General features: G+C 34.3%; 1 protein-coding gene across 2 annotated transcripts in view; it reads right to left on the reverse strand.

The window, feature by feature from the left end:
• LOC117169157 (rho GTPase-activating protein 7) overlaps positions 1-17,146 on the reverse strand; it is a 407,356-nt gene that overhangs the window by 378,873 nt on the left and 11,337 nt on the right. For both annotated transcript variants that reach the window (XM_033355372.1, XM_033355371.1), the window contains exon 2: positions 4,859-5,092. In XM_033355372.1, coding sequence (XP_033211263.1) covers positions 4,859-5,056 — 198 coding nt within the window. In that variant the 5' untranslated portion in view covers positions 5,057-5,092. The remainder of the gene's footprint in view (positions 1-4,858; positions 5,093-17,146) is intronic.

Raw genomic sequence — 17,146 nt, forward strand, 5'->3', positions numbered from 1 at the left:
TTAGATTAATGAATAATAATTAACGTACATTTTGATTTACGTGGATATGAATTAAAGTATCTTATAATAAAACAATATTCGAAACTTCCATCATGTTTTTTTCTAGAACCCTGTACTTATTATTTACCACTTCTTTTACTAGTAAAATTCATTGATCGTGTGGAAGAAGCTACTAAACAGTATGCTGGATTAATAAGACCTACGACCATTTGTAAGTTTTCAACCTGAAAATATGAATATTCAACCAAAAAAGTTCATTTTTAACTGAATAGTTTTAATTTTATCCCAAAAATATTGAATTTCTTCTAAAATAGATGTATTTTCATGCTGAAAAGACGAATTATAAACTAAAATTATGAATCTTTAACTGGAATAGTCAAATTAACAAAAAAAAATTTAACAACAAAAACCGAAATTTCAAGCACAAAAAACGAATTTTTCACAAAATAGTTGACGCCCAAACGAAACAATAATAATATTTTCAACTAAACACTTTGTTTTTTTAATAACAAAAAATGAACTTTCTACCAAACGAAATTAATTTTTAAACCAAAAAGATAAATTAAAAAAAAATTTCAATATCATTCTCAACAGCAAAATAAATTGCTTTAACACAAAGTTAGTTTTTTACCGGAAAAGTGGAATTTTGAAACCAAAAAGACGAATTTCAAATAAAAAGGAATCGCTTTTTAACAATATTTTTTATTTTTCAACTAAATAATAAAAATTTTAATTGAAAATATAATCGCTAAGGGTAATCAACTGAAAATAATAAAAACCAAAATACAACACAAATAAATTATCAGGGTGTTTCCCTAACGAATTTTTCAATGTCCCTAAGCATTCATTTTCTATTTTCTAAGTAACATTTTAAATAAAGTATTATAATTAATAAATTAATTTTATTATTTAATAATAAATTTATTATCCTTCATAGTTGTTTGAAGTGCCTCTCACAGAAATTCCCTGACTTTTGGAGGCTTTTCTTTCAAAACTCCTGACTTTTCCTGACAAATACAATTTTTTGACTTTTCCCTTATTTTCAGGGTTTCCCTAGCCTACGACCACCCTGAAATTCTTATTTTGAATTTAAAATCGGTTGTCTAATCTTGATGTTATTATGAATTCTTTAGACGGCAACAAAATGTTGGATATCGAAGGACGAAATCGAACAATGGATTATCACGCTTATTTGCTTAACGGAAGTAATACCTAGTCATTAAATTATTTGATAGGATCACGTGTTCGCGTGTAAGTTCTATACCGAAACTGAATTGAACACGGAACCTATATAGTTTTCGCAGCGTAAGCAAATTATAGTTCAGTCGCCATTCACGCTTGTCTGCTCCGTGTAACGAAGAAACGCTTATTCACAGAGAAACAAGTGGAATGTATATAGTCGACAATTCAATATGAATTCTCTCTGTGTGCCAATATATAGTTTCGATTGCGATCGATACCAAAGAGGGTGATATCTCGAATAAAGATTAAATAGTAAAGCATTATTTTCTAATTTGTTGCAAACTCAAATTATTTCAATAATTTACACAAATTTCCTAGAATCGTTGTAAATTTGTTTAAGCACTTATCGATGAAAACAAACTGAATACATTTAGATCTTATTCCCCCGTATATTCACTCAAAAATTAGCATACATAAATTTATGCTAAGTGTAAGTGTAAAGAGAACTATAAAATTTTACTTTTCTCATGAGAAATCTAAGTTTTCATACCGCAGATCCAAGATCTGAATCTCAAGGAATAAACCACACTTTCTGTCAAGGAAGAAAATCTGGAGACCAGGTGGAACGATTAGATTCTCACTGTGAATGATAAAATCTATAAAATTCTCTTCCTAGCTGCTTTCATCACAGAAAATAATCTAAAAGGACGAGCCAAGCAGAGAGCATTTGAGCCAAACACCCCATATCTTATAGTAAACGAAAGTACTGATCCCATGATATATTGACTTTATACAAAGGATTATCACACACTCTGCAGTCCCCATCTTCATAATTCTCTTCTCAACTCCTATAAAATATGAAAATTCCCGCGTCTCGGAAGCCCATCCCGCATCCTGGGATACCCTATAGTAAAATTTTTTATAAAAAATAAATCATCCATACTTTAGCGTTAACGAGATTTCGATAAGGCTCCCTACAAGCGGAAATCTTGATCACTTCTTTATTTTCCCCATAATTTGAAACGCGCAAAGGATACTTTGGTAGATGATGTAAACAAGCCACTCCTGGCGTAAAACAAGTTTTTATTATCACGTACTTACCTCGCGGCATTTTAACTGCCTTTCCACGAAGAAGATATCTACAATGTTTCCTTTACTCGAAACTCGAAAGATTCGGAAATGGTTGTTTCATATTTAAAAAAAGGGGGGGGGGCTAATGTGGACCCTCAGAAGCCCTTTCTGTTTTTAATGCTTACTTGGGAGTTAAGTGAGAATATGAGAGGGAAAGTAGTAATCAAAACGCGAGACATAAAAATCAGATGACAAACGGATTCTGTCTTTCTCCTGCTTATCGAACGACTCTCCCTTCATCCTCGCGTGCAGTAAGTAGAAATGCGTGTTTAAGAACCGTATTTTCATCGCCTCTGGCTTTACGTCATGATATAAAAATTTAGGGCTCATCGGAAGGATAAACTGAGTTAAGAAATCAGCCGATGGCGATTTTACCTCGATACCATAGCCCACCCACTGGTGTAATGAGTACATTATGCAAAGTCTTTTCTGGATTAATAAAATTATAATCTTTATGGGAACTTCAATCTTGATCCATTTATGATCTGCCTTTCTAAATATTTAGTATTTACATACTTACAACATTAAAGAAAAGATAATTTTTGAAGATACCTTCAAACATGATAAATTATTAAGTTTTTCCTCTATGCCGTATGTTGTGTTTCAAATTTTCGCTTCTGGATGATCTCATGAATGTTAAAACATGGAATTGACCTTAGCGTTAATCTTATAATCTTCTTAAGCCGAATGAGCATCTTGGGTAAAGTAGCAAACCGCAAATGTGTTTAGCAAATGAATACATTTCCCGTACATACGTAATTTACGCACGAGATGTACTTATGTGTACATTGGATCAAACAACGTGTTTTCTAACTTTGTGTACCTAGTGTTAGAACACCGAGTTTACTCAATCCTAGTTCGCGGAATAGTCTGCGAGCTAAATAGAAGAAGAGTTTATCTATGACGGGTAAAGTGGTAGCGATTCATGATACAGAAACACAGATTCACATATGCTCATGTCGGGCTTTGAGAGAACAGCTTGTGGTGACGTCGCAAAAGCATGACGCATAAGCATAAACACGTGCCCTGCATACATCCTGCCCCCGATGCTCCCAGTCCCAGCTACATTTGAATTTATCATTCAAAATTATTTTCTCCCCACAAGATGTTGAAAAATATGCTGCTTTTAGCACATTTAAATCGAACACAAATCATACAATGATGTATATCAAGAATCCTAAAATTTCTATTACAGACTAACTAGTGAGAACCGGTTTCTTAGTGCCATTCTTGAAATTAGCCAAGGGGCTTTGCTAAAACGGATGCGCCCACACAGCGGAAAAGGAAGACTTGGTCGAAATATGAAAGACGGAGAAAAGGAAACCCAAGAATGATGAAGTGACAGAAAAGAAGAAAGAGGAATACTCCATGGCAAAACATGTTTCAGAGTCGCATATACCAGTATCGTGTGTCAAGTTCAATTTGTTGTACACACGCTCAGTTTCCCACCAGAGATGCCCAAGAAACAGACCGATGGCCCGATGATCGATCCTCTCTGGATGGTGGCGAGGAATAATAATAAGATTCTACCACATTAAAATACTTAACACTGAGGCTTGTCGCATCCAATGGGACGTCCCTGAAAAATGTGGTATTCTGATTTCAACCACTGATGATAAATTTCCATCATCTCAATTCAATTAATCTTAATCTCTTATTGAAGATGTTTGACCGCATAAGATTTGTTCTTCGCTTCTTCTATCTTCATTAATGATCAACCAAGAGAACACCCCTGCAAAAATGTTCGACTGATTACAGTTACTGATGATAAATCACCATGATTATCTCAATTCACTCAATCTTAATTTCCGAATGAAGATGCTTTACCGCATAAGATGAATTTGCGGCATCTTCGTTCATGATGAAGAGATGTTCTATCTTCATTAAGGATCGTTACCAGAGATGCGGTTTCGATAAGCCACCTGAGACGTTTACGTATTGAAACTAAATATTTCAAGTATAGGTGCTGGTTAGAAGCTCTTCATGGGATAAAACAAATAGCGAGGATCTGATGGGGAAGGGAAAAATGAGCGGTTGGAGAAGGAAAACCGTTATGGCAAACGTCAAACGATCTGCACGTGATACGAAGAGTCGACCCGATCGAGCCTCATGACCCTTGCAAGAAACTATGAATCATCTATAACCCACAGCTTGTCTCGTAACAGCGTTGCCTTCGAATCCAAACAGTAATGAGAAGCGCCCTCCAGCTCTTCAACATGACTTTTCCTTTCTCTGGCAATGCAATTTTATCAATTTTTCAAGTCATTTATATTCTGCACAATTTACATAACATACAATTGATGCTGAACAATTGGTCTTCCTAACCTTTCTACCAGTTCCAACTACCTTTTTAATTAGCTCTCTGCTTGAGCACAATAACAAGACAAATGATGTCCTGACTCAATAAACTGATTCTGACAATTAATCACTGCTCGTCACATCAATGACGACCAAGGTTGACTACCATCTTTTTGAGTCATAATTTTCTTACTCGTGAAAGGTATTTTATTCAAATATAGAATATAAAGAAAGAGGATAGACTTACATTTACTTTCGCGAGGTATAATTCCAGTTCCTTGTAAGGATCCATCTCCTCTTTTGAAGATTCATCAGGAAATTTCTCACTGTTAACACCACTTTCCACGATTTTCAAACGATTTGCACTCTTCGAGGGCGAACCCGACACTTCACTTCCTGTCGATCCATTCACCCGATGGACTCCATTCTCGCGCACCGTCTCCATTTTTCGTCACCTTATGGAACGCATTTCCGTCCTCGCCTGCAACAAGAAAAAAGTTGTTTTGTTAAAAAGATACAGCTGGTTCATCACCTTACTGAAGATGAATAGTACTTATACATATATGCTAAGTCATTTAAGAAGCGATTCGCAAATCAAAAGTGTAAAAGTAGAAAGTCGCCTAATGACTTGAATTGTGGGGAAGGATGAAACTTCAATTTTTATTAACACTATTTTAAATTTAAATTTAAATTAAATAGTTCAACAACCCTAATATCATTTGAAAGTCTACGACTGCAGTAATTGCAGTAATATTCTACTCGCAATGTAGTGTTTGCAATTTCATCGAAAAAATACCAGCATGACTCTACCTGTTTTTCGAACTTTTTACAGCTTTGATCTTTGTTCCACAACACGTGTTGGAATGATAAATCACCGTTAAAATGCACTGCGAAACGGGAGTAAAGTGAAATGCCGTTAAAAAGATAAAACAGAACACCATGTCATCGCAGTCGGGTTTACGGTGTAATTAACAACAGAGCACTTTTTCTTGAACCCTGAGTCCGGGACTCGGGCACATTCCTTTGTTCAAGTACTTTAAAAGAAGTAAAACAGCCACCTGCGCTGTTATGATCTCGTTTCGTTATAATTAGAAGCACCATGCGTTAGTCACGAGGGCTAATTATATTTTCGCAGATAACTCTTGCCATCTGCGGAATACCAACATGGGACAGAATAGCTTTGTGGGCTCGAGGCGAGGAAGATATCGTCTGAATTAGTAATGTGACGATGCCACATTTTCACACCGGGTTAAACAAAAGCCTTGCTGTTCAAAACGGCACGTACTGGTGCCAAATCTGGGCCAGAATAGATAAAGATGAGTAATTTATAAACCTCTTTATAAAACTAATTATGTCATCCAAGCGATAATAATATTCTAGCATCTACTACTGAAGATGTACTTTTCCTATCTCACAAAAGAGATGCAAGATTTTGAGAATCATGTTTCAAAAATATTTATTTCCCCTAATCATTTCTAGGGATCCGAACAATTCTTCTTCAAAAAAAGATGTAATTTCTAGCTCAATTTCTGTGATATCTAAGAAGATATAGTAAAGGTAGTGATCGGTTATGTAACACACAAACTTCACATTATCATAAAGGGTGTGAAATCCCTGATCGTTGGTCGATGAACTCATGAGAATTCAATGAGCTAAAAGCTAAATCCTAAAGGAGCATTTTGCAAACTGCAAGTTATCCTCGATTACTATAAGGGCCCATAAAAGAAGCAATTTGTGTCAGGGATAGTCAGCACGAAGCGTCGTCACCTCGTCTAGATACATATTAGATTTAAGATTTCGATTAGCGCGAAAGCGACGTTTAACTTCCTGATGCCGAAGGAGCTGTATAGCAATTATCGTCATTCGCGTAAAATGGATCTTAGATGTCGGAACTTGGAACTCACATGTGCAGATACTTCGTACTTCCCCGGGGCGGGAGTACGCGTTCAGACTGGTTAAAGGCTCTGAAAGCCAGAGCGTAAAATGGCCCGAAGCTATTTTATAGTTTGCACGGCTCTGACTCGTATGCACTGCTCGTGAAGGCATTGTAGTTTATCTTGCGGTAAACAAGCCGTGCACCAGGAAAGGCCGTGTTACGTAAGGTTAATTGCGGGCGTTCAGGTTGCCGTAGCTTCTGCGGGTGCAGTATCAAGTGAGATCGTTATCAGTAGACCTTGATCACACGCTGATAGTTCACCGATGTCTTCCACACGAATTCCTTCACATCATGACACACACCTATTACATCGATACTGCCCGAAATAGATTCCCGCACGGTAAAAAAAATTGAGGTGTGATAGGGATATTATTCCCCATTATAGCTAAACATTTAGCTGAAAACGAACGAAGGAATTAAGAAAGATCCCTGGATCAGCGAAAATGAACATCCTTGACCATTTTCCATATACCAGGGATATCGTATAGCCAAACCCCTGATAACTATAGCTATAATAGGGATATTACAAATAGGTGTCTGAAGGAATTGTCGGAAGAGCGCCGGTGCATTGTGGGAGCAGCGAAATAAAATGGCGATGGTCTAAGCGGGAGCAGTGACAGTTCAGATTTACTTTGGACAATTAAACGCTTTTTACCGCTTAAAATGTGCGCGACTGTTAATATTAAAGAGTTTATGATGCGGTAATAATAATTTACAATTTTTTCGATTGTAGGCGATAACTATATTAAAATATCAAGAAACGCGATAAAAACAACAAACTTGACCTCCAATTGTATAATACGGATTTCAGAGAAATTCATTTTCGCGATACCAGACCAAAGATTGGCTACTGTAAGTTAAAATATTTCTATAACAACAAAATTTTTTTCTAATCTAAAGATAATAAAATTATACATAATCTGTCGAAAATAATAAACTCTCCAACATAGCAATTTTGCCCAAATTACTGATTTACGAAAACAGTTTACATAAAGTAACTAAATATTTAACTCTTCTAACTAAACGTTTTATGTAATCTAAGCGGACACTTTCTTTGAGTTTAATATATTCTCAATTCACTTGTTCGCCTCAAGAATTTTTTTTCCGTGCGACTATATTTAGATTTCTTTTTATCTTCCTGTCTATTTTCAGTTTCAGAAGGAAACTGATCTAGCTTCAGCAAAATTCGCGATCATCTATTCGCAGATTGCTACCATTGTAAGATACTAAATACAAAAATATCATTCCTAATCCGAAACCGGATGAAAATATTGTACATAATTTGCATCCATAGATTTACAACTATTTAGTTTTTAGTTGGCCAGAGTAAAAGAATCCTGGGTAGGGAGAACAGGACCAAAACAAACTGTACTTATCGAGAGTACAGGTACATTTTAGATTCTAACATAACTCACAGATCATGGTCTGAATGAAGAAACTTTAATGAGTGAGCAATGCATTTTTTCAATTTCCTCTAAATAATTTTCAGTGTAGTAAGGACTTCTGTAAATGATAGTTAGACATTTATGTCAAGGTGAGTTCCTCACTGAAAGAAACATAGCTAAATGCTCATGCTTTATCAAGGGAAACTAATTGCGAACGAGACATTGGGATTGGACGAAAATTCTTGAAGACAAGTGAAACGTAATCTTCCGCAACTAAAGGATGTTTGAATGAAAAAAAATTCTGAAACTGTAGTCTCTAGTCGAATTTCTCGTCAAGCATTTACGATATTATACCGAAATGTTAATACTAACCACTTCTATATTTAAGTATCATAAACACCTCTCCAATTTCCAAGATTAGCAATTCAACAGAATGCTGTTCATGAAGGGTTGGGCCGGATGTTTCGAAACACGAATTGCAGAGTACATTGTCCTCAGAATGAGCCTATTTATTCCACTCTGAAAGTCCCCTGCTAACACGAAAGTTCTTTTCTGTAAGAACATCGTTCTTTAGTGACAGAGGTCGTTGACACGATAATTCAATAAGTGACCCTCATGCATATTAAAATCTAGAATGCGTTCATGAAACTATCAATACTCAGATGACGACAATGAAATAGTAAGATATCAATATACAGGAATTGTGAAAACTAAAATAGTGGCAGTGAAATTTTGACCTCGACTTTGATAATCAAGGAATTTTGATAGGCAACAAATTGTCTGCAGAGTCGAGAAGTGAATAGTCATGATTAACAGGGCATTGCCTTCTGTTTCGCACAATAAGGCCTTTCTGTGTGGTTTTGACTCTCCTCAGCACCGTATCAGCACACTTCCTATCATCATTGTAAATTATTCAAATTAGAAAGTACTGATAATACTCCTACGTGTGAAAAATGTAAAGTGCATGTTAAAAAGAACGTAATTTTCTATACTTGCAATGAATATCTTTACTTTTGAGAAAAATGAAAAAATTACATGAGTATTTACAAACTAAAAAAATATTGACGAAATCAAGAATAATTAATAAGTAAACATGAAAAATTGCGCTATCTTCGCCTCTAAACAAACTAGCAACCATTATTAGCTTAAGATTTAACTCATTGTTATTGACTGGGTCGATCGGTTGTGGCGCCAATGGTATCGGGGACATTTTTAATTGCGTTGGAAGTTATCACTGTTATGACTTTTCCGATAAACTAATGAGAATAAAACTATCGCACACGACACTCGAGTCTTGTTGAAGAATTCCTTTTTATATTACAGAGAAACGTTCTTGATTTAAACATTTTAATTAGAGAAAGTCGAGAATAAAAGATGATTCATGAAAAGTCTTTAGATAGATTATAATTATTGTGAGAGATTAGAAGAATTATTGTGGGATTTAGAAAATCTACAGCTATTATGAGGTTTGTCACATGCTAAAACTATTTCCAGCTTTGAGGACAAAGCCTTGATTGAGAAGGAAGGAAAAATGTCTTGAATACTATTTTCTGTGGTTTTAGAAACAGGTTTCCGTTGTGAGTGCGGTGCGTTTCGAATATAGGCGACTAATTGTAATTAAATGCAGCCGCCTTTGTAAGCGTTTGAATGATAAATGCCGTGATATCAAGTAATTAGAAGTACACGGTACGTCCATTTCGTATTAAACGTTCACCAGAGCCAATAAAGCACTTTCTTCCCTGCTTATTTCGAAAACATGTACAGCCTTTCGTGATAAGAATGGTCATTACTGGAACCTTAAACGAAAGCCGAAGCTGTAACATAAAATCTCTTTCTTTGAGTATCAAAATCGGCAGTCAGCTGGGTTCACGCGTTAAGCGTTCAAACGGTATAATCCAAATGATTACAGGTTACGTCTCCATTGAGTCTTGCCCACTAAAAGTGTACCCAATAAACTGCATTGAGTGAACGTAAAATAGCCAATGTAAAATCGTGAATATAAATTTTTTCTGCTAAGTGGTAGGATATGTGGATACAGAGTAATTGGCAACTTCATAATCATTTCCGATTACAATGTGCGTGTTAATTAAAGGGGCGTTAATTAAAAGAGGAATTGAATTTGAGTGGCTGATAGGCAACAGACATAAATCTCGCAATGTCCGTCAAAACATTTGAGTTTCATGTCTCAAAAGCCTATCTAGATGCATACGCATTGCTATGTGAATGCAGTCTCCATTTGCTTCCTTTGCATGCTCTGTAATCATTGCGTTGAGTCGAGCGGCACGATAATGACGGCCGACAATTACAAAACGTTACAGCTGTCAAGAACGGCGCTGCTTTACCACGCCAATTAACGCTGTCATATGAAACTCGAAACCTCCTGATGGACAAGTAAATGAAGGTTAGAATGTTTGAGGTATCAAAACAGTTTTGGTTCCATTTACACATTTACTTGACTGGAATTGGATGCATTTACTTAGAGATATTATCCTGGACATACTGAAAGAAAATAGGACTGACTGAGAAACAACTGCCAAATAAGTATTCGGCAAATAATCGGGATGCACCGATAATGAAATTTAGAATCATGAAGATTTATAATTTGCAACTATATTTAGTCATATGACAAAATTCGAAGCATTGAGACAGGAAAGACTTCTATTTTGTGTTTTGGACCTAAACACGATATCTTGTATGAATGGAGAGAAGAAAATTGGTAATGGATGGGCACCAAGGTTTCATTAATCTGAATGAAACGCGAGAAAATGAATGTTTGCACTGAAGAATAGTGGGTGAAAGGGTACTAATTGGGTGCATTCGGTGTATCTTTGAAATGTCGAACCATTTATTATTTAGTGGAGGCGGAGTTCATTTAGAATCGCTTAACGCCCGCTAAACACTGTGGGCATCGAACTAGTCTTGGCCAACCAACCAGCCTACCAGCTTGACTCTTTCCATTGAATCTCATAGCGGCTTCCTCGCAGAGCGAGGTTGTAACAAGGCCTTGCAAGGTTACCTGTTTCCAGCGATAGAAATAAACCTTGCTTGAACCCAATCAAAAATTAGAGCAATAGTTGACATTTTTCTTCAAAATGTAACTAAAAAACTACAATGCTGTTCCTACTTCCATATTTTCTTTTGAAATAGCAAAATTTAAATAATTTGAACAGAGTCAAATTAATTACTAATTGAATTTACTAATTTTTTGGTAAAAAAATACTAAAATCAAAGTGGTATTTTAATAATTAATTTACCAGTTCATCAAAATTAGTGGATTTTGACTGATTCAAGTAGGGTTAAGCCATTCACGGAAAAAATTGAAAAAATAATTAAGTGTTTAAACTCGATTACAATAACGATTACAATTTATGCTATTTCCTTGTAATGCTCAAGAGTATAAATTATTAACTTTCACAGGCTTATAATTGGAAACTATGCAATTTTAAGTGCTGACAGTTGAACAGTGCTACAAATCGATGTAATAAGAATGTAAATTATTTCATTTTAAGAGTTTTGATTTAAAATAGTTCCATTTGAAATTGTAACGTGAGAAATAATTATAATTCAGAACTTTAAAGTTTTCAAAAAAAAAGACACGCAAAATGTTGAAAAAATCATTTCGTTAAAAAAGTCTTAATACAACTTTTAAGATTTTAATAAGCATCATGTGAAGTACCTAAAACCTGAACTTTCACAAACAGACATTCGATTTAACGAAATTCACGAAAACATTCCAAGAATAAGACTCAATAATTTTTACAAATTAGAAACCTATTTTTCAACCAGCATCGTTTAATTAATTTTTCTATGTTTGTGATTAAGTTACTTGTGATGCGCCATTTATATATATAAAAAATTCTGTGGCTGCACGAACGACCTTGTAGTGATATATTGATTCCTGTATGAAATGTAATACTTCGTTTTCCACCTCAGTGTTGGTGAATCTTGACACCCGTTGTAGATCTTATTGTAACATGATCACACAGCTACTCTCGTGATTATACACTTTATATCAAATATATTCTGTTTTCTGGTCTAAAAACAATGCAGAAAAATTAAAAGAGAAAATATTAGACGCCCAAAAAGCATTTCAAGCTTCGATTTTCGCGAAAGAAATAACTGACTCGATCCCGCCGCTATCACATTTTTTCACGCATTTTTTAAAATAATAGCAAAACACCTAAAATGAGAAAGTCTACATAAAAATAATAAAAATTGTACCTAAGTCTCTTTATATCTTTTGAAAGTTGATACTTTTAATACACATTGTCGAAAGCAAAAAGCTAAATGTTACTTCTATCTATCGCATACTAGTTGATGTAACGGTTTGAAAGCAAGAATTGAACAAAATGTCGTAAGTCAATAAACGTAGATACAGGGAACCTGAAAACACCTATATACATTTAAGTATTTTGTACGACGCGACGGTCCCCATCCAAGTATAAGTGAACCAAGCTTTGCTCAACTTCGATCATCGAACAAGAAGCTACGGACAAAAATTCTTTACTACAATCAAATAAATAAATTTTAAAGAATATTTACAGTATTAGAACAATAATAGGATATGCTAGCGCTTTTTTCCGCAAATATTATTTTAAACAAAAATAATTTGATTTCAAAAATTAAACTTACAATTTGGAACAACTGAATGTAATGTTAGTGTCGTTCGTTAAAAATGGGCAATTTTTTAACCTAAAAGCAACGGTTTGATTGCCTGTACAAAAATATTTACACATTGATCCTGAAAACATGATGTCAATTTTGATCAATTATCAAAAATATTGCGCTTAATTTTCTTTTCTATAATTTCAGACAGTAGATACTATGAAATACGCCAATTTTGTCTTAAAATTATATATTTTAATTTATTTTGTAATTTTCTTTTATTCATAATTATTTTAATTTATTTAAGAGCAAAAAGAAATGAAATATCTCAAATGTTCCGTGTCGGACGCCACTGTATTCACTTATGATTTTTGAGGATAAGTCTGCAAAGCCGCCACCTATATTATATTTTACAGCATAAGCCCTAAGGTTCGTCCTTTAAAACTACCTTTAAAGGGAAAAAATTAAAGTGTGGCCAAGAGTTACAAGACATAAAAAAAGGCAACGGAATAATTTGCAGACCTAATATATCTTATTTAATTTTGGCAATTCACCAAATCGAAGAATAATATTAAGCCTCGTGTAAAGTAAACAAAAGGTAAACGCAGCCGACACTCTCTTTATAATGGCACGCGAACGAGACGAGCTTGTTTGCTCCTTTCTTACCCGCGACGCGGTATGACACGCTCGAGATGTATGGAAATATGTTTGCGGTGTATATGGACATTAAATGGAACACTTTCGCTCCTACAAAAGTACAATAAAGCATGACGAGCAACTTTCCGGCGCGAAGCATCTCAGTGGTGGCGTTACTTCGACTTTATCCTCGCGATCCTGACTAGTGACTTGCTGTAAACTGGTTTTAAACACATGCACCTACGCCATTAAATATATATGCGCTACATATGAAAATGCTTGTGCATATTGAAAAATATCCACCTGCAAGTACAAAACTGCACACATATGTATAGAAACTCACACTGTGTATGGATATTTGAGTAAATATAATTTATTCGTAAATATCTGTACGCATACCTTTAATGCACGCATGTATATTCTATATACGGAAAAAATTATGTGTGTGAGGAAAAATCTATGCAAATTTGTAAATATGTAAGTTTAGGTATAAAAATACTTTTGTAAGAATGCATGCGTAAACATATAACAGAAGATTGAGTGTGTGCGTAATGTAGTATTTGCATAATTATTTCCACGCACAGTCGAGTTCAATTTGGAGAAGACTTTCGGGATCTTTACACGACAGGTCTGATTCTATTCTTCCAGTCCGTGATTCGCCTAATTAAATGGAATCTTGAAGGACCCGGTTGGCTTTATACTCTTGCGAAACGATTTTGTGCACTGAAGGGTATTTTAATCTTTTTGAGAGGAAGAAAAAAAGGATAGGGTCTGCAGCAATTAATTAAATTCTTCCTTGTATTTCTGAAGGTTCATTTAATTACGAAATTTTGAAAGGCAAGAATTATATCGAACTTAATTAATTCAACTCTCCCTATTTCAGGAACGATATTTGGCTCCCTCAATTCACAACTGAGAATTGACGTAGACTTCTCGTTTCAATTTCTCGTTTCTCAACTATTTATTTATATAAATATTTTTAGAAAGAAACACTGATTACTTTCCTGAACCACAAATGTATGACCATACATCCTGTGACCATAAAACTCTTATCTGTGGACTCGGCGCAAAAGTAAACTCATTGAATGTATTACAATGAAAAGAACGGCAGATGCTCGAAAGTCATTGAGTCTTTCAAAGTAGGTCGTATCCTAAAGTAGTTAGGCTGAGGGGACGAGTCGAGGAAATTAACAGCAATTAAAGACAATTAAAAAGTAAGAGGCCATTGTCACCGGTACACCATTCACCAGTAGATAAGAATAAGAATCTTCCGCGTCAGTCGTGCCTGAAATTGAGGGAAGACTGAAGAAAGGGCATAAAATAAAACAGCTATAGTAGGCAATGACTAAAATGAGACCTTCAACCGGAAATTATAGGAAACGAGCTCAAAGCAGACGTCCCTGATGACTTCATTACAGAATTGCCCTGTATTTATAGAACCAAGGAAACAGTTAAAATACGTATATCTATTCTCAAATTCAAAAATAAACCATTCGCAAAGACTTCACTTTTCGAAAACAATATTATTTTTTATTTGTTTTCTTCTTTAAAACATTACTAAGCTTCCAATAATAACGGACACTATGAATATTTGAAAACATATATTGGTTTCAAACTGTATTTGATAACTTGCTTTCCTCCAAAAGCCTAATTCTCACAATAAAAAGACCTTTTAAGGACCAATTTTTACTTTTCCCAGACCATTGAAATATTTCAAGACCAGAATTCTAACCTTGTAACATTTTCCGACTTTACAAGATAAAATTCATTTAAATCGAAATTCTTCTAAATAAAATTAATGAAGATACGAAAACGCTTAAAATTCTTAAAGTATTATTTCGAAAGAAATTGCATTTTCAATAAAATAAACCTACAAAGATAATGAAAAAAGATTGAACTTCAATCAAAAACAGTTGAATTTTTAACAAAAAATATGTTTTTCAATCAAAAAAGATGACTGATAAAATAGTTGAATTTTTAACCAAATAACAGAACTTTAAACCTCCGCACATGAATTTCCAGCGAAATGTTCGAATTAAAAAATAAATAAAATAAACATCCAACAGAAAATGTTGCATGTCTAACCAAATATTTGAATTTTTAAGCAAAAAAGACGAATTTCTTAAACAATAGTTGAATTTACAACCCGGAAAATTGAATTAAAAAAGCCAATTTTCAACAAAGAAAGCTCATTCTATTCAAAAAGACAAATTTTCAAGTAAACAGTTGAATTTTGGACGAAAAAAAAAATTTGCAACCGAATACATGAATTTCTAGCCAAATAGTTTAATTTTTAACTTATATTTTCCGATTTAAAAAAATAAACTTTTAACAAAATAGTTCATTTTTTAACAATTTAATCAAACTTTCAACCAAGTAATAGAATATTTAACGAAAACAGACGAGATGTCAACGAAAAATGCCATCCTTGATATTTCCACACAGAAAGACTTTATTTAAATGAAACAGTTAAATTCAGCCAAAAATGATAAATTTTCAACACAATAGTTGCTATTTTAACCAAAATGAGAAAACAGAAGAACATTACAGAGTATTAAACAATTTTAAATTTGCGTTTGTACTTGAAAAAAAAAAGAATAATAAAAAAAAATAAAAAGTCATTTTTGTAATATTATTCTGAACTTTTATCTAAATTCTAAAGTACAACTTACAGAAATTCCCTAACCTTTACTATATTTTTGTTCAAAATCCCTAACCTTTTCAACACTTTCCCTGAACAACATTCCCCGGTGTTTTGCCTAATCTCCATCTTTCCCTGATCTACGGGCACCTTCGTTTACATTATATATTTTTTTTACAGAAAATAGAGAAAATGCGTGATAAAACTCGAGAAACGTATGAATACAATTGGCACAAATAAAATAAGGGAAATAGACATCCGGCTTTAACGATCTCTCTGAGATTTGAAGATTTTCAGGTACAGCAGAAAGTTTCAAGGACAATTATACTATTATAGGATTCCCAAGATGCAGAAAGCCAAAAACTTTCTATTCTCGCACATGCTATGAAATTCCACAACGGAAAATTAGTAAAGCTTTTCTTCTTTTTTAAAATATCTATGTATAAGGAAAATTGACAGATAGAGGAACAATTTTGTAATAAATGGGATCAAAAAGAGTTAGGTTCACAAAAAAGCTGGATTTTGAATGGTATTCCAAAGTTGTCAGTTATTACCACTAAAGCCAGGAAAGGCAAGGAACGACTGGCGTGAATTACGAGGGAGGAAGGTTTTTAGAACGCACATGCTCGTCACGTGCTGCTTCAAGCTACAAGGCAAATCGTGGAAGCCGTTTGACCCTTTGGTCATGCTCAAATACCGAAACCCATCGAATTCAACTTCCCTCGCCTTCCATATGGACATTTAGTGCTCCAAGTAAAATGATTCTTATATGCACTCCTAAGCTTCAACTCAGTATAAAATACTCCCCGATCTCAACTGAAAAATATTCAGATAACAATGACTGATGTTACGCCTACTGAAAAACAAGTCAATCAAGAGATACGTTGATTTGTTCCCATCCTAATTAATGCGCTCCTCGATTCTCAACATTAAGTTACACAAACTTATTCCAACTTAGGCCTTAGGGTTAGGGGATGTACTCAATTACTCAAGAGTTCAGGGGGGAGGGGGTTAGACACCCTGTGTAAATTCGTTACGGTTCCATTGTTAAATGGTGGTGGGGGGTCTAAAGGGAGCCAATAATCCGTTACGTAATTTAAGTACGACCCCTTGTATAATTTAAATACGGAAACAGTAAAAAAAACTGACAAATTATTTCAAAATTAGTGAATTTGCCTCACTGGTGACATCAATCATGTCAAATTATCCAAACTGTTGAATTTTTTATATAAAAAAGCCAATTTGCAACAAAAAAATGCAATAGTTAGAATTTCAGTTAACAGCATTAATTTTTAACTCCAAAAATCAATTTTCAACAAAACAAATGAAGTT

This window comes from Belonocnema kinseyi, chromosome 3 (genome assembly GCF_010883055.1).
Source record: "Belonocnema kinseyi isolate 2016_QV_RU_SX_M_011 chromosome 3, B_treatae_v1, whole genome shotgun sequence".
NCBI lineage: Eukaryota > Metazoa > Arthropoda > Insecta > Hymenoptera > Cynipidae > Belonocnema > Belonocnema kinseyi.